The 14,722-nt window shown below is 40.8% G+C and overlaps 1 protein-coding gene across 1 annotated transcript in view; it reads right to left on the bottom strand.

Annotated features, from left to right (window-relative positions):
- Positions 1 to 14,420, bottom strand: part of PLBD1 (phospholipase B domain containing 1) — a gene marked incomplete at its 5' end in the record, with an annotated part of 82,661 nt that extends 68,241 nt beyond the window's left edge. The window contains 2 exons of the mRNA XM_027856458.1: positions 5,506 to 5,725; positions 14,213 to 14,420. Of these exons, the coding sequence (XP_027712259.1) occupies positions 5,506 to 5,725; positions 14,213 to 14,420 (428 nt within the window). The remainder of the gene's footprint in view (positions 1 to 5,505; positions 5,726 to 14,212) is intronic.
- Between the last annotated feature and the right edge of the window lie 302 nt (positions 14,421 to 14,722).

Here is a 14,722-nt window from a genome sequence, read left to right as displayed (position 1 = left end):
CTTACTAGCTGTGTGATCCTGGGCAAGTCACTTAATCCTGTTTGCCTCAATTCCTCACCTGTAAAATGATCTGGAAAAGGAAATGGCACACCACTCCAGTATCTTTGCTAAGAAAACTCCAAATGGGGTCAAAAAGAGTCAGACATGACTCAACAACAACAACAACAGCAGCAGCAGCATCCAGGTGGTGCCCTCTAACCATGGATGCCCTCCAGGGCTCTGTCCTGGGTCCTCTTCTCTCTCTCTTTACTTGATGGCTTCATTAGCTCCCATGGACTTAATTATCATTTCCATATTCTATTTACTTTTCCAGCCCTAACCTCTCTGCTATCTCTTCTCTCCAACTGCCTATTAGACATCTCAAATTTAAGATTAACCACCTTAAACTCAACATATCAAAAGCTGAATTCAATATCTTTCCCTTAAACCCTCCTGCCTTCTAGACTTCCCCATTACTGTTGAGGGCATCACCATCCTCCCAGTGCTCCAGGCTCAAATCTAGGTATCATTCTTGATTCCTCACTGTCCCTCACCCCCCATATTCAATCAGTTGCCAAGACCTATCAATTTTGTTTTTGCAACATCTCTTCACTATACCTTCTCTCCTCTCACACTACAGGCCCTTATCATCTCATAGCTGAACTGCTGCAATAGCCTGATGGTCAGTTTGCCAGCCACAGGTCTCTCCCCTCTCCAGTTCATCCTCCATTCAGCTGCCAAAGTGATTTTCCTAAAACCGTAGTCTGACCATGTCACCCCCAATACTTAGTAAACTCCAGTGGCTCCCTATCACCTCCAATATCAAATAAGAACCCTCTCTTTGGCATTCAAAGCCCTTCACAACCTAGCCTCTTCTACCTTTCCAGTCTTCTTATATCTTACATCTCACTCCCATATACATATATATTCCTCAATCCAATGACACTAACCTCCATGCTGTTCTAGGAACAAGACAATTTATGTCTTAACTCCAGGCATTTTCTCTTGCTATCCACCATGCTAGGAATGCTCTACCCTCTCATCTCTGCCTCCTGGCTTCCTTCAAGTTCCGCTAAAATCCCACCTTCTAGGAAGCTTTTCTCACTTCCTTTTAATTCTAGTGCCTTACCTCTGTTAATTATTTAATATTTATCCTACATATAGCTTGTTTGTACATATTTGTTTGTCATTTCCCCCATTAGATTGTGAGCTCCTAGATGGCAAGGACTGTTTCTCGCCTTTCTTTGTATCTTCGCTTTTGTCTGCCACATGGTAGGCATTTTAAAAATGCTTATTGACTGACTAACTGATGGGGCCATTTGATGAAGTAATGAGCTCTTCATTAATGAGATACACTTAAGTAGAGACTAGGTGATCATCTACTGGGATATCACTCCATTTAGGGTTTTATACCATCCACAATCAACAAACACTTATTAAGTACCTACTATCTTCCAGTTAGAAGGCAACTAGGTAGTGATGTAGATAGAGTGCTGAGGCTGGAATCAGGAAGACCTGAGTTCAAATCTAGCCTCAGACATCTACTAGCTGTGTGACCCTGAGCAAGTCACTTAACCTCACTTTGTCTCAGTTTTCTCAATGTAAAACGGAGATAATGACAGTGCCTACCTCGAAGGGTTGTTGTGAGGATCAAATAAGATAACATTTGTAAAGTGCTTAGCACAGTACCTGGCACATAGTAGGTATTATATAAATGCTTATTCCCTACCCCTGCCCCTGCCCCTTCCAGGTTCCTTTCCCTATAGCATCTGGGAATACAGAGGCAAAAATGAAATGGTCTCTGTTCTCAAGAAGCTTACATTCTCTTCAGGGAAACCCTCATGTCCCTTAGAATGACCTTTAATGTCCTATCAACTCTAAAATGTTGTTAGACTCTCAGTCTCCCTACATCCATTCATACAGCCAAGACTACTGAACACCACAATTATCTTTCAAACTAAAGAAACCCAAGAGCACACTTTATACTTTCTTCAATGGCTCCCCTTAGTCACTGCTGAAGAATGGGTCTTAAGCAGGCAAGGTCCTCCTTAATCTGGGCTTAAACTATGAAGCTGACACCTCTCTCTTCCACTACTCTCCAACACAACCTTCTAATGCAGCCAGACTGGTGTCTTCTCTCCCTGCCAAGGAATATGTCTGACTCATTCCAGCCTTCATATGACTTTTCTCAAGGTACCATCTCTACCTGGAATACCCTCACCCATCCTTTCAGATCAGTCAAATTCTACTTAGCCTTCAAGGCATAATTGGAGTTAAACTGACTTCAAAAGTCTCCAATCCACAGTGAATTTTCTCTCCTTTGATCTCCTGTGTCCCTTATTAGCCAAACCACCCATTTGGCATACATGGCTTTGTATCCTTACTTTATATCTTTTCTCCTAAACTAGACAAGAACTTCCACATACTTTTCTGTATCCCCTATGAGACCTAGTGCAATGTTACATACTCAATGAACAACAAATATCAACAAGCATTTAGTGAGTGCCTGGTCTGAACTAGGCACTAGGGAATGAACTAAGGAATTGGTGGACTAGTTGTAGCCCTGATGAACTACCTTCAAAGATGAAGTGGTGCCGTGAGCTGAATCAATTTACATGGCACATGTCTGTTCTTGTAGGCATTCCAGACACTTCTACCACTTGGCAGTCTTGGGAACTTGGGCAACATCGCAAACAGAAACAACAGGAGAGCTCATTAAAAACTTTTTCACAACCATATGCATTGGTTTGCTACACGTAAAAAACCTTTTTCTTAAATCTTAGACTGTTGGTTTATCTGGCAATATAGTTCCACCTAACTTTGCTGTGGGGGCAGCTGGGTAGTGCAGTGGAGTGCTGGGCCTGGAGTCAGAAAGACTCATCTTTGTGTGTTCAAATTGGGCCTCAGGCACTTACTAGCTGTGTGACTTAACCCTCTTTGACTCAGTTTCCTCATTTGTAAAATGAGTTGGAGAAAGAAATGGAAAACCACTATAGTATTTTTGCCAAGAAAATCCCCAAAGGGCTAATGAAGAGTTGGACATTACTGAAAACAACTAAACAAACTTCTGTATAAAAATCAGATTTTTGACACATTCTCAGCACAGTTTGACTCTGCTCCTAGTGTGTTTTTCATAGTTTCACAGGATAGATCGGACAGAAATTCCTCCAGTTCATTCCTTAACTAACTGCCAAAGGACTGAAAATATGTTGCTTTTCCCCCTCACTAATCTTGAGTCCTTAACCAGCTTCTTTAGACACAAGCTGAAGATAAACTGCTCTCTTGACTATGGTCCTTAGCTTGACATAAGCTACTTAAATTAAAATCTGGTCTCAGACACTTACTAGCTGTGTGACCCTGGGCAAGTCACTTGACCCTGTTTGCCCCAGTTTCCTCAACTGTAAAATAAAGTGGAGAAGGAAATGGCAAACCACTCCAGTATCGTAACAAGAAAACCCCAAATGGAATTGTGAAGAGTCAGACACAATTAGAACAACTAAACAATAACAATTTATAAAACTGAAAATATTATGAAAGTTTTTTTTTCTGGCCTAAAAATAACCCTTTCCTTACTTCCTGGTTTGAAAGTGGGATAGGTCAGGACAAAAGGATGTAATGTCCCAGCTGGATAGTTTGCTCATATGCTCATCTCCACAACTCAACACCTTCCTGCCAAGGCTAAGGGTATCTCAGCCCCTTGAAGAAGAGCCCAGCTTGCTCTTCAAAGGCCACCAGAAGTATGGCTTTTCCTAACCACTCTACAGTCTACCAGATTTGATTTCGAACTTCTTCATATCTCCTAAAGAACCAAAAAAGTGTAAATGCCTCTAACACTTCCTCTATAAGGTTTGAATGGGACAATCCCAAACTGCTTTTCAGTTCACTAATGGCATCTGGTCGAGTGGCATCTGGGTTGTGTTACTGGAAATCATGGCTATCCTCCTTACATCATCTCCAAAAACACCCTAGCTTTTTTTTTAATCATAATTATAGATTTTGCTATCTGGGAATTCATCAGAACTATTATTGAAATTATTTACATATTCAAGTTGTACAAACTCTGGGGAGTAATATGTTTCTTTCTCTTGGGTATAATGAGCATGATGCAGGTCAGCCTGGGAAGAGTTCTTACATTATGATGCATGATAATTGAACATGTCACATAATAAAATCTCTAGTGTCTGGGATTAGATTAATATCAGATCTATTACTTATTCTAAGTCAGCAACAATACAAAAAAAGTAATTACGACGTGTTCAAAAATATAGGTTTTTGGACAACAATGCTGTAAAAAGAAAGGAGACCGAGTAATCTAAGATGCTTTAAATCAAGGGAGGGATGAGAATGGATGAAAATAACTTGTATTTCCCATCCTTGTTATTTGGATAAAATTTAGGAGACAGCATAATTTAACATCTATTAGTATTCTTGCCTATGTTGATTCAAAGTCAGAAAAGTAGAAGGTTCTTAGATTTTATTCCTAATGAACTTTGGCTGCCATACGATTCTTAATAAGTACCATTTAGTACTTATTAAGTATATATAAGTACTCTTACTTCATTTTTCCCGTACAAAATAGTAGGAGAATATGGTTTGGACATTTCTTTAAACAGCTCCCTAGAGATAGAGGGGTCAGACAGATAAAGACAGTCACAAACTAGAGCATTGATCATACTCAGTCTCATTCTAGGGGAACTTTTATTCATTAAAATAGTATTTAGAACTGTGATTCCCAAATTGTTTGGATGAGATTCTCAAGAGAATTATAGGGTTACTGTTAGGCATCCATGTATCCATATGTACACCAAGTGTTGCCATTATCACTTTTTGTTTTTTTAGCTATGGCAAATTATATGATGTAATAAAATGGATTTTGTCTGGATGGTTTTGAAATATTGGCATTTCTCTCTTTTTTTGGCCTGTAAGAATGATATATGACTTTTTTCTTTTGTTGAGATGTCCCTCCTAGAAATTGTGCGTCCTTGAAATTTATGAGGTACCTAATCGGCTTTCCCACACATACATTACTGAAGGCATAGTCATTTTTTGTCATTGTATATTTCTCAATCAGCAATCAACAGTATAACGACTTCATGTGAAAGCCTGAAAGATTTTCTGAAGATAAAAAGAGACTCTCAAGACACAAAAACACTGAAAACTGCTGACTTACATCTTTATAGCAGTGTGATCACAGAAAGAGAATAGAAGAGGAGGGCTACAGCTGGATTCTAGGTGCAAATACTAATAATATTTCATATACAAACATATTAAAAACTACAGCCACATTCACAATTTTAATGTCCAATATAAGGAGACAAAAGGTACAATTGGAAATTAAAATGAAAACCCATGATGGTGTGTAAAAGGGTAGTATTAAAGGGAATGTTAAGGGTTGTATTAATAACATGGGTGCTGGTTACATTAGTCAATGAAGTGCTTTTCAATCAATCAAGAATTTATTAACCTCTCACCACGGAGCAGGCACTATTCTAGATGCTGGGGATACAAATGCAAAAAATTACTTACTGTGCAGTGAGGTAGCCCTCCAAATAGCCCGCTACAAACATGACAAGCTCATTGGTCAAGGAACCGGCACCATAACCAGCTCTTATCTCCAAGGTCCCCCAGCCTGTAGTTTGTATAGTGTCATTGTAAAAACCATATGCATCTCCAGCCGGGTCTAAATCATCTTTGACTTCTACTGACAATGTGGAGGGGTTCCAATAAACAGTTGCATAGTTGATTTCTGAAGGAGGAAGAAGAAAAATATATACAATCATTTTTCAATCTTTTCTATGTTACCTGTACTTCCAACCATGGCATATTATGTACCTTAAGGTACTGAAAATGCCAGCTATTAGTTAACTCTAGAAGACTCACTGTAGCAGACTTAAGCCACTCTTGCATTTAATGATGTCCAGACTGTCGGGGTTGGGAAGTATGTCCATCTGTCTCTTGTTCTAGGTAGGTAAGAGTCCAGATCAAGTGTGATGAAGAAACAATTTAGGAGGGTTGGAAGAGATCAGACAGGCTGTTGCTCAGATCCTACGAGAAGGGATGGTTGGAACTTCTGACTTTGATCTTGATATCAAACTCTGTTATGACCCACTCATGGCATTATAGTTACTTCACGGGATATCAAATTTCCACTTTGGCAATTGTCTTTCCCAGCCTTCTACCGACATTCATTGTCCTGGTCTTATCTCCTAACTTCTTGGTCCTTTTAGTACACACTGAAGACTTCCTATCAAGATGACTGTGGGAACAAGCCACAGACTACCTAAATCCCACATATGTGAAGTTCGTACCAGAATGAATGATGATCCATAAATTCAATGAGAAACTCTAGTAAGTGACTTCTTCCACCCCAGAATGACACAAAATCAATCAGAAGCCTCTGGCCAATAGAAATGAGACTCTTTCAGCAAGGTCAGCACAGGTGGTAGATAGCTTTCTAGTATGGCCAGAGTCATGACATGTGTAGCCTGCTAGGCTCTGTGTCTGGAGGCAGCAAGAGCAGAGAGCTCACCTAAGAAAGCTCAAGGGTAATCAGAAAGCCCCTGGGGAGGGACTTTTGAAGCCAGAGGGGAGTAGCAGCAAGCAGTGACCAAGTGAGGTCCCTTAATGTTCAGACCAGGAAACCCCAGGCTCACGAGCTCTGAAGTCCCTAACACTTTGTTCTAAGATTCTAGAGAGGGCTCTAAAAATTCAGCTTCCTGAACCTCAAAGATCCAGGGAAACTTAACCTCCAGAGGTGGTGTTCAGCACAAGAACCCAAGAGATCCAAGGTGAGACCATCCAACCAAAGGGTCAGCAGGGGACAGATCGTAGTCAGGAAACAAAACCCCCATTCAGGAACTAAAGCTAGAGATGAATAAATCAAAGACATCACCAACCAGTATCAGAAATTATTTTAATTAAAGAGGTTGTCAAAAAGGAGATGCAAGTAACTGTAACAACTGCAAGTAGAGAATTTTTTTAAAAATTGATTTTCAAAAGAACTATATGTACACCTAGAAGAAATCAAGCAAGAGATTGTTTTAAAAAGGAAATAAAAATGCTGTAGGAAAGAATTGGAAGAAGAATAAATAGCCTAGAAGAAAAAGTGGCAAACCTTACCCAAGAAATAGACTCTCTGAAGACCAAAACAACTTCCTACTGAGACCAACCAAAAATTAATGACTCCATAAGACAGAAAGAAATAATAGAACAAAATCAAAAGAAGTAGGGCAAGAAAGGGGTGATGAGATATTGTGATGTGTGGTGAGTGAGAAGGTCCAGAGGACAGAAGGTGAGTTGGGTAAGTCCATGCCTGAACCATTCCTCCACCCTTCCTGACACCTTTGACAGTCTAGAGAAGCCAATGAATCCCCTTTCAAAATAATGTGTTCAAATGCAAAAATACAATTCACAGATTATAAAGGGTGACCATGACACCTCCCTCCCCATTATTTAACATTTGGTTCTTTAGATTTGTAGGAATTGAGTGAACCACAACTAACTACATCTTGTGACTCGATTCTGGAGCTGGCTCAGTTCCCTTTCTGTTCAATTATGGGTCTATCCCAATTTCTGTCTTGTGAGAACATTTTATTCAATTATGAGAATTTGGAGAAAGCCTTATTGTTTGAACCTAGCCCTGCATGGCTAAGAATCTAGATCACCTCTACCTGCTGCTTAGAAGTCCTTCCTTAACTAAGGACTTAAGTTATGCTGACCAGAAACCCGGTCAGATCACAAGATTGATACAAGGAGTTTTCTTATAATTATACATCTCACAAAACCCGTATATCTTATCTGAAAACACCCTGTACTGGTCAATTGGTTATTCTTTCCATGTTCCTTTGATTGAAGACAGTCACTTGCAGCAAGTGGGATACCTCTTTTTCTGATTTCAGGGAATTGTACCTATTCATTCTCTTCCTTCCATTTTGGAAAGTCCCTAATCTTTCTTCCAATTAAAAATCAGATTACCTTATTTTGTATCCCGGTTAATAGCTTTTTAAAAAATTAATTGGTTTATTTGATTAATTACTTTTAATGCATAAACGTCTTTCTCTCCCCGTATTTGGGTTCTAGTGTCAAAGCTGAGGAAGGCCTGATTTTTTAGGCAATTGGCATACATTGCTTAATAAATTTATATCCCTGGAAGCTCCAACCTTTGTTTTCTCAATCATTTCATCTTTCACCTGCCACAACGGAAAGGAAGAGATTTAGCTTAACTCTCAATAGATATTAGATATTGCCACTGTTTAGATGGACTTTTCAATACTTAACAGTAGTTGAAAAAGAACTTGATTTAAATATGCACTGTTAATATATTTATATAAAGAAGCACAACTTTCAGATGTATTTGAACACATTTTGAAAGAAAATTATTTGTGGTGTAAATGTGAGGACTTGGATCTCTTTGCCAACAATGTGGACTGATGCCTTGCTTGTGGAGGAACAGTATAATGTTATATAAGAAGGACAAAAAGGATCATTTGTTTAAAAACAAGAGAAATATGAATGTAAGGAAACAGTTTCAAGGGCACCAAAGAGTTGGAGGACCCATTTAAAAATGTTTTTTAAATTTTATTTTCTCAATTATATGTAAACAAAAATTTTTAATATTCATTTTTTTAAAATTCTGAGTCCTTCTCTCCCCTCCCCTCTCCTTGAGAAGGCAAGCAATTTGATATTGATTATACACGTGCAGTTATGCAAATCATTTCCATATTAGCCATGTTGCAAAAGAAAACATAGACAGAAAAACCCAATCAAGAATAAAACAGAAAGTAAAAATGTATGCTTCAATCAACATTCAGACTCCATCAGTTCTTTTTCTGGAGGTGGATAGCATCTTTCATCATGAGTCCTTTGAAACTGGAGGACTCATGTTTAAGCCTTCTTAGCAGGCATTCAATGAATTCTAGTTGAGTTGAATTGAACTTCTATTATCTCTGGCGCATCTGACCATGCCTGTGTTGAACTTTTTCTTGGTCCAAATGATGTTATTTGAAGCCTAATTGTTTGGAATTTGCTCAAATTATATTTAATTCAAGAAACAATTTATCAAGTACCTACTATGCCCAAAGTACTATGCTAGACACTTGCAATAATCCTTGCTCTCAAGAATCTTACGTTTTCCTGGGTTCAAGACATTTTTCCTCCTTGTTCTTCTGTGACTTGACCTCTCTCTCCTTCACCTGAGAAAATCTTCAGTCAATTAATTTCTGTGTGGTGCTTCGTGAGGTTGTTACTTCCTTAACTCCCTACACTCAGCACTGAAATGATCTCTTCCTCCCCCTTTAGCGTACAGTCTGGCACACAGTAAGCACTTAATCAAAACTTGTGGCCTTGATGCCCTCTGCTTTGTAGGATCCCAAGCTTTCTCCAAGGTATAGTTAACAATACCATGAAGGAGCATTGAATTTGGATCCAGAAGACCTAAGATAGAAACTTGCCCTTCCCACTTTCTGCCTATGTGAACTGTGTGTCACTTTATTTCTCTGGGCTTCAGTTTTCTAATTTGCAAAATGAAGACTCTAAACCATATGGTCTCCAAGGACTCTTCCAGCTCTATGACCTCCCACAAGAGGCTTTCCTGGTCCCCAGTTCTGAGCGCACTTCCACCTCTACCCTTCCCAAATAATTTTGTTATTTGCTCTGTCTGTATATATTTTGCTCTGTGCATTCTGTTTTCCCACAGTAGAATATAAACTCCTTGAAGGGAGGGACAGCTTCATTTAGGTCTTTTATCACCAAACCTAAAATAATCCCCAGAACATAGTAGCCAATAAATGAATGCTTGCTGGATGGAATTAAATGTCTTGCCATATTTAGAAATTTGCTTTTTCTGCATCCTTACTACCCTCATTGAATCATTTATAGACAAGTCAGATTACATTTTGGGAACAGATGCATACCTGGGCTAAACATGTCGATCCTTGGTTTTAAATAACCATATACTCAAAGTATTATTGAATTTGCAAAAGAACTCTCATCCCCTTCAGCAAGGCTGAGTCATGCATCTCAGCACCGGAATGTGTCTCTTGGTGGTTTGCTTGAGCCAAGCTTCCCAATGAATGGGGTTTTCACCATTTTTCTAGGGATTAATATATGATCCTATGGTTTGTATAGATTTTAATCCTTTAGACTGAAGTGCCCTTATAATTATTATTACTAATTGTTCCATACTTTCATAGGCTGAATAAATTCTTGTGTTGCAGCATAACATAGAAGCTACTTAAGATGGTTAGGGCAGCTTTTCTAGCAGCATATTTAAAAATAAAATTTCCAACAGACTTCAAAATATAAATAGTGTTTTCATGAGGGGCCTGAATATACTTGATTCAAAGGAAACCAAACGAAATGCCAAATAAAAAAAAAAACACCTCCAACCCCAAAATCCAACCCCACCCCAAACCAAAAGGTGGGAGAAAATGAATCACAAATTTCATAACTCACGTTAATATGACTTTAATGAGATAAAAACAGAATTGAAATAGGGAACCTATTCCTAAAGCAGAACCATGGGGGAATATATTTCTCTTTATCACCTCAAAGGAAATTAATGTTTCATAAACTAGAAATTATAAAAGTAAATCATGCTGAAAGAAATTTAAAAGCATTACTGTATTAACTCAAGTCCTAATAAAGGATATTTTGGTCTCAGATTCTGATTTGAGTTGTCCAAGAAGAGACAGGGTCAGAGGAGCACTTCTTTGGCTACAAGTAATTACTGAGTGTAATTTGGCCTGATTACCCACTGGAGGAAAAATAAATGGGTGAATAATGTCTCTTCTCCAGACTATGGTATCTATTTGGTTGGAAGAACCATAGAGCTTGTCTATCAATACATTTAACTGAGGGGTTGTAAAGGGATGATAAACTGGGGCCAGAATGAACAAGAGGAAGAGAGAAGGCTGGATTTATCTTTGGGATATTGTACTATTGTATAACCCTGACCCTCTCCCTGAAGCAAAAGCCTATTAAAATACTCTTTTTCTTTTCTTTTCTTTTCTTTTTATTTAGCATACCAATTTGATACCTTCTGTTTTTATTTCAAACTCATTTCTGAATATGTCCCTTCGCCCTCCAGTACCCATCAAGCCCCTGTAGACAAGATTGAAAAAGAGGCGGGGAAAACCAGTTCAGCAAAACTTGCTGATATATTGGGGGCAGCTAGGTGGCGCAGTGGATAGAGCACTGGCCCTGAAGTCAGGAGGACCTGAGTTCAAATTCAGCCTCAGATCAAACACTTGACACTTACTAGCTGTGTGACCCTGGGCAAGTCACTTAACCCCAATTGCCTAAAATAAAAAAAAAAATTAAAAAAAAACAACCTGATGATATACTGACAGTATCTGAGAGTATATGGAACATTTCACACCCACAGTCCCCAACCACAGAGGGAGAGAGGTGCTTGTCTCCAGGGTCAAATTTGATGATTATAATCAACATTTCATTTTATTACATTTTCCTTCTTTGCTATCTCCTTTCTGTGTGGCATATTCTCCAGTCTCTTTCAGTTAGAGCCCTCCAACTGAAAGTTCCACCACTGTGACCCCAGGCTCCGATTGGCAAGTATTCACCTTGTTTGCTGTTCTTGTAATTGTGTCACATCCTACTCTTTGTGATTCCATTTGGGGTCTTCTTAGCAAAGATACTGTAGTGGTTTGCCATGTCTTTTTCCAACTCATTTTATAGATGATGAAGTGAGGCAAACAGGGTTAAGTGACTCACTCGGGGTCACTTATTGAATTGAATTCAGTGGTTGCTTCCAGGAAAGATCACAGCTAGGGCACGTTTTAGCCATCTTTCAGTACCCTGGCTGAGAAAGGGCTTCCTCATCTAGGTCAGTTTGAGCCTCCTCACGAATCCTGCAACTTTACAAGAGACTGCTTTTCTGCTTCATAGTAAGAACACTGTATTTAAATGTGCTGTTGTTTAGTCATTTCAGACTTTTTGTGAACTCATCTGGGTTTTTCTTTGGCAAAGATACTGTACTGGTTTTCCATTTCTTTCCCAGTTCATTTTACAGATGACGAACTAAGGCAAACAGGTTAAGAGATTTGCCCAGGTCACATAGCAAGCTAGTGTCTGAGACTGGATTTGAACTCCAGTCTTCATGCCCAGTGCTCTCTTCACTGTGCCACCTAGCTGCCCATTTAAACATGGACTTGGAACAAAAATACTTAGTCCCAGCCCCCTGGCCCATCTGCCTAGGAGTTAACGCCTTTGTGTCAGTCAGTACTGCCACTGTAAAAACATGTGCACCCTGAGGCACACCTTCTGAATCAGTTTGAATGTCCACACACCTGGCTCATTTTTTACTGTCAAAAATGCCAGCCCCGTTCTCTCCACCTATTCTAAGCCTATCTGGCATTAAAGGCCCAACTCAATCTCCCAACATTCCAACTTTTTGTTTACTCACTAGTCATTCTAGGGAAAACAAGAAGCACACCCACGCTCCCTCTAACTCTCTCCTTGCCTCCCAAAACTTCACATACAATAAAAAACATGGTTCTGGATAATTCATGGGTGCTATTCAACCACTATCTCCCAAAACGGCAGCAGCAAAGAAAGGAGAGACAAGGTGCATCGACAAATAATGGTTAGCCCTTTCGCCTTTCCCCCTCCCCCCTCACACGTCATACAATCCTCCACAGGTAATACCAGCAGCACAAAAGCTATTTCCATTTCTGGGACAATCTCCACCCTCCCTTGGCATGCCTACTTCCAAAGTTCTCTTGGCAGTACCTACAAGTACGACTGAAAATCAAATAGTCCATAAAGAGTTAACAGAGGCGTATCAGTGGAAGAGCTAGACAGCTGATCTCATTCAGGAACAGAAGGGTTCAAGTCTTACGTCTGACACATTACTGGTTGTATGACTTTGAACAGGACACAACTTCTCAGAGCCTTCTAAAATTAAAAACTGCAGAGCTGTGGCTGATACGCATGGGAGTGGAGTGGGGAAGTTCCCCTAACAGGGAGTTTCCTGCACCTGTGAAATCAGAAGTCATGCTTTCCCCTTCTCTGCACTCCCCCCAGCCAAATGAATAGCGCTCAAAAGCACGCTAAGCTGATTTATTCATTCATTCGTTTGTTTGTTTGTTTGTTTACTAGCTGGAGTGCAAAGGAAGGTGTGCATGTACCACTCCAGTATGCTAAAGGCCGAGAACGGGAGAACCAGAGATTTCTTTGGTGGGAGGAGGCTAGTTGAAATGAATATGCCTCAAGTTCATAAAAGAGGAACTAACATCTCAAAAGTGTGTTGGAGACACTTACTGTGTCTCAAGACACAAAAGTCGTCGTCGTCCCATCCCCCTCCCAAGTTAAAATGAAAACATCTTCCCAGCTCTCCACCCCATTCTTGCGCAAGGTTAGCACAGAAATTAGATTATGAAATAAATCAAAAAGAATCCGCTCCAAAGCCTTCCACCTCTCCAAAGTGGTTCATCCCTGTTGATTTTTTCCATTGGGAACAAGACCTACAAACCCCTCAAATACACTGGGGAACGAGGGTGGAGGTGGGGGAAGGAGGGGAAGGTGTGTTTAAGTTCCAACCCTTTTAGTAGGAGAGCCTGCCTGAATTCTGAGTCGTCATCGAAAGTTAATTCCAATTCGCACCAACTCGATTTCTCTATTGGCTAACGTGGCAAAGCTCTTCAGATGTCCTTGGAGATTGTACAGCCAACCCAAACTGCACGCACGGGCTAAGTAATGTTCCGGTCAGGAAAATTTGACAACTTAACTAAGTACCACGACTTCTGGCCAAACTTTTCAGGGTGCTAGAAACACAGAGCTTCCTACAAAAAAAAAAAAGGCTGGGTTAGAAGAATGGGACCGCTAAAGGTGCATCTGGAGAAGGAGAGCTCAGTTTCTCAGCAGAAAGAAGTCCGTTTGTTGGCATTCACCTAAAACAACAAGAGCTAGAAATAAACCTTGTGCCACTGGTTGCCTCCTGGTAGCGAGGCGCGGAGCCAGGTGTGCGCAACGTGGAGCACCAAGGACGAAGGAATTCGAGCTGCTCGCCGTCCTCCCCCAGCCCCAGAGCCTTCCATCACCTGGGGGAGAGAATCAAGAGCCGCTGCTGGGGCATGGGTCAGCCACCTTACCCCCTGGGCCAGAAGCAGCATATCTGCTGCCCTCTTTCTTGCGGGCCTGGGCTTCTCCTCTCTCCCACTTTCTGCTCGCTTCCCCGCAGCTCCCTGAGGCTCCCCCTGGGCACGGGCGCTCTCACCTGCTTGGGTCACTGGAGCGGAGAAAGTTAGTAGCACCAGCAGCGCCTGCAGCGGCCACAGCTGGAGCTTCCCGAAGCAGCTGAAGCGGGTCATTGCTGCGTTGGGTCTGGCTCCTCTCTGCCTCCGCTTTGATGTCTCCGGAGCCTCCCTCTGTGGCAACAAGTTGAGGACTTCCCTTTCAGCCCCTCCCTGGCTCTCCTCTGCTAATTACCCCACTCTCTCTAAGGGAAGGGGTCCTGACGTGACCCCTAAAACAGACCACTCCCTGGCTTGGCCACTGCCTTACAAGGGCATATTGATTTCTGACCTCCTTGACCTGACCCCGACATAAACAGGGAGCTGAGAAGGAAGCTCTCCACTTGACCACTGTAGTTTTGCTGATGCTGGGTTCCGAGAGGAGGGAAGAGAAAGGGGCTCAAGACTTACAGTCAATCGACAAGCATTTATTACGTGCCTGAACTAATTACTGAAACAACAAATAGACACCGCCAGGTGTTCCGCTGCCATAC

The sequence above is a fragment of the Vombatus ursinus genome, unplaced genomic scaffold (assembly GCF_900497805.2).
Source record: "Vombatus ursinus unplaced genomic scaffold, bare-nosed wombat genome assembly UNPS02011431.1, whole genome shotgun sequence".
NCBI classification, from domain to species: Eukaryota; Metazoa; Chordata; class Mammalia; order Diprotodontia; family Vombatidae; genus Vombatus; species Vombatus ursinus.
This window is presented reverse-complemented; position numbering and strand designations above follow the sequence as displayed.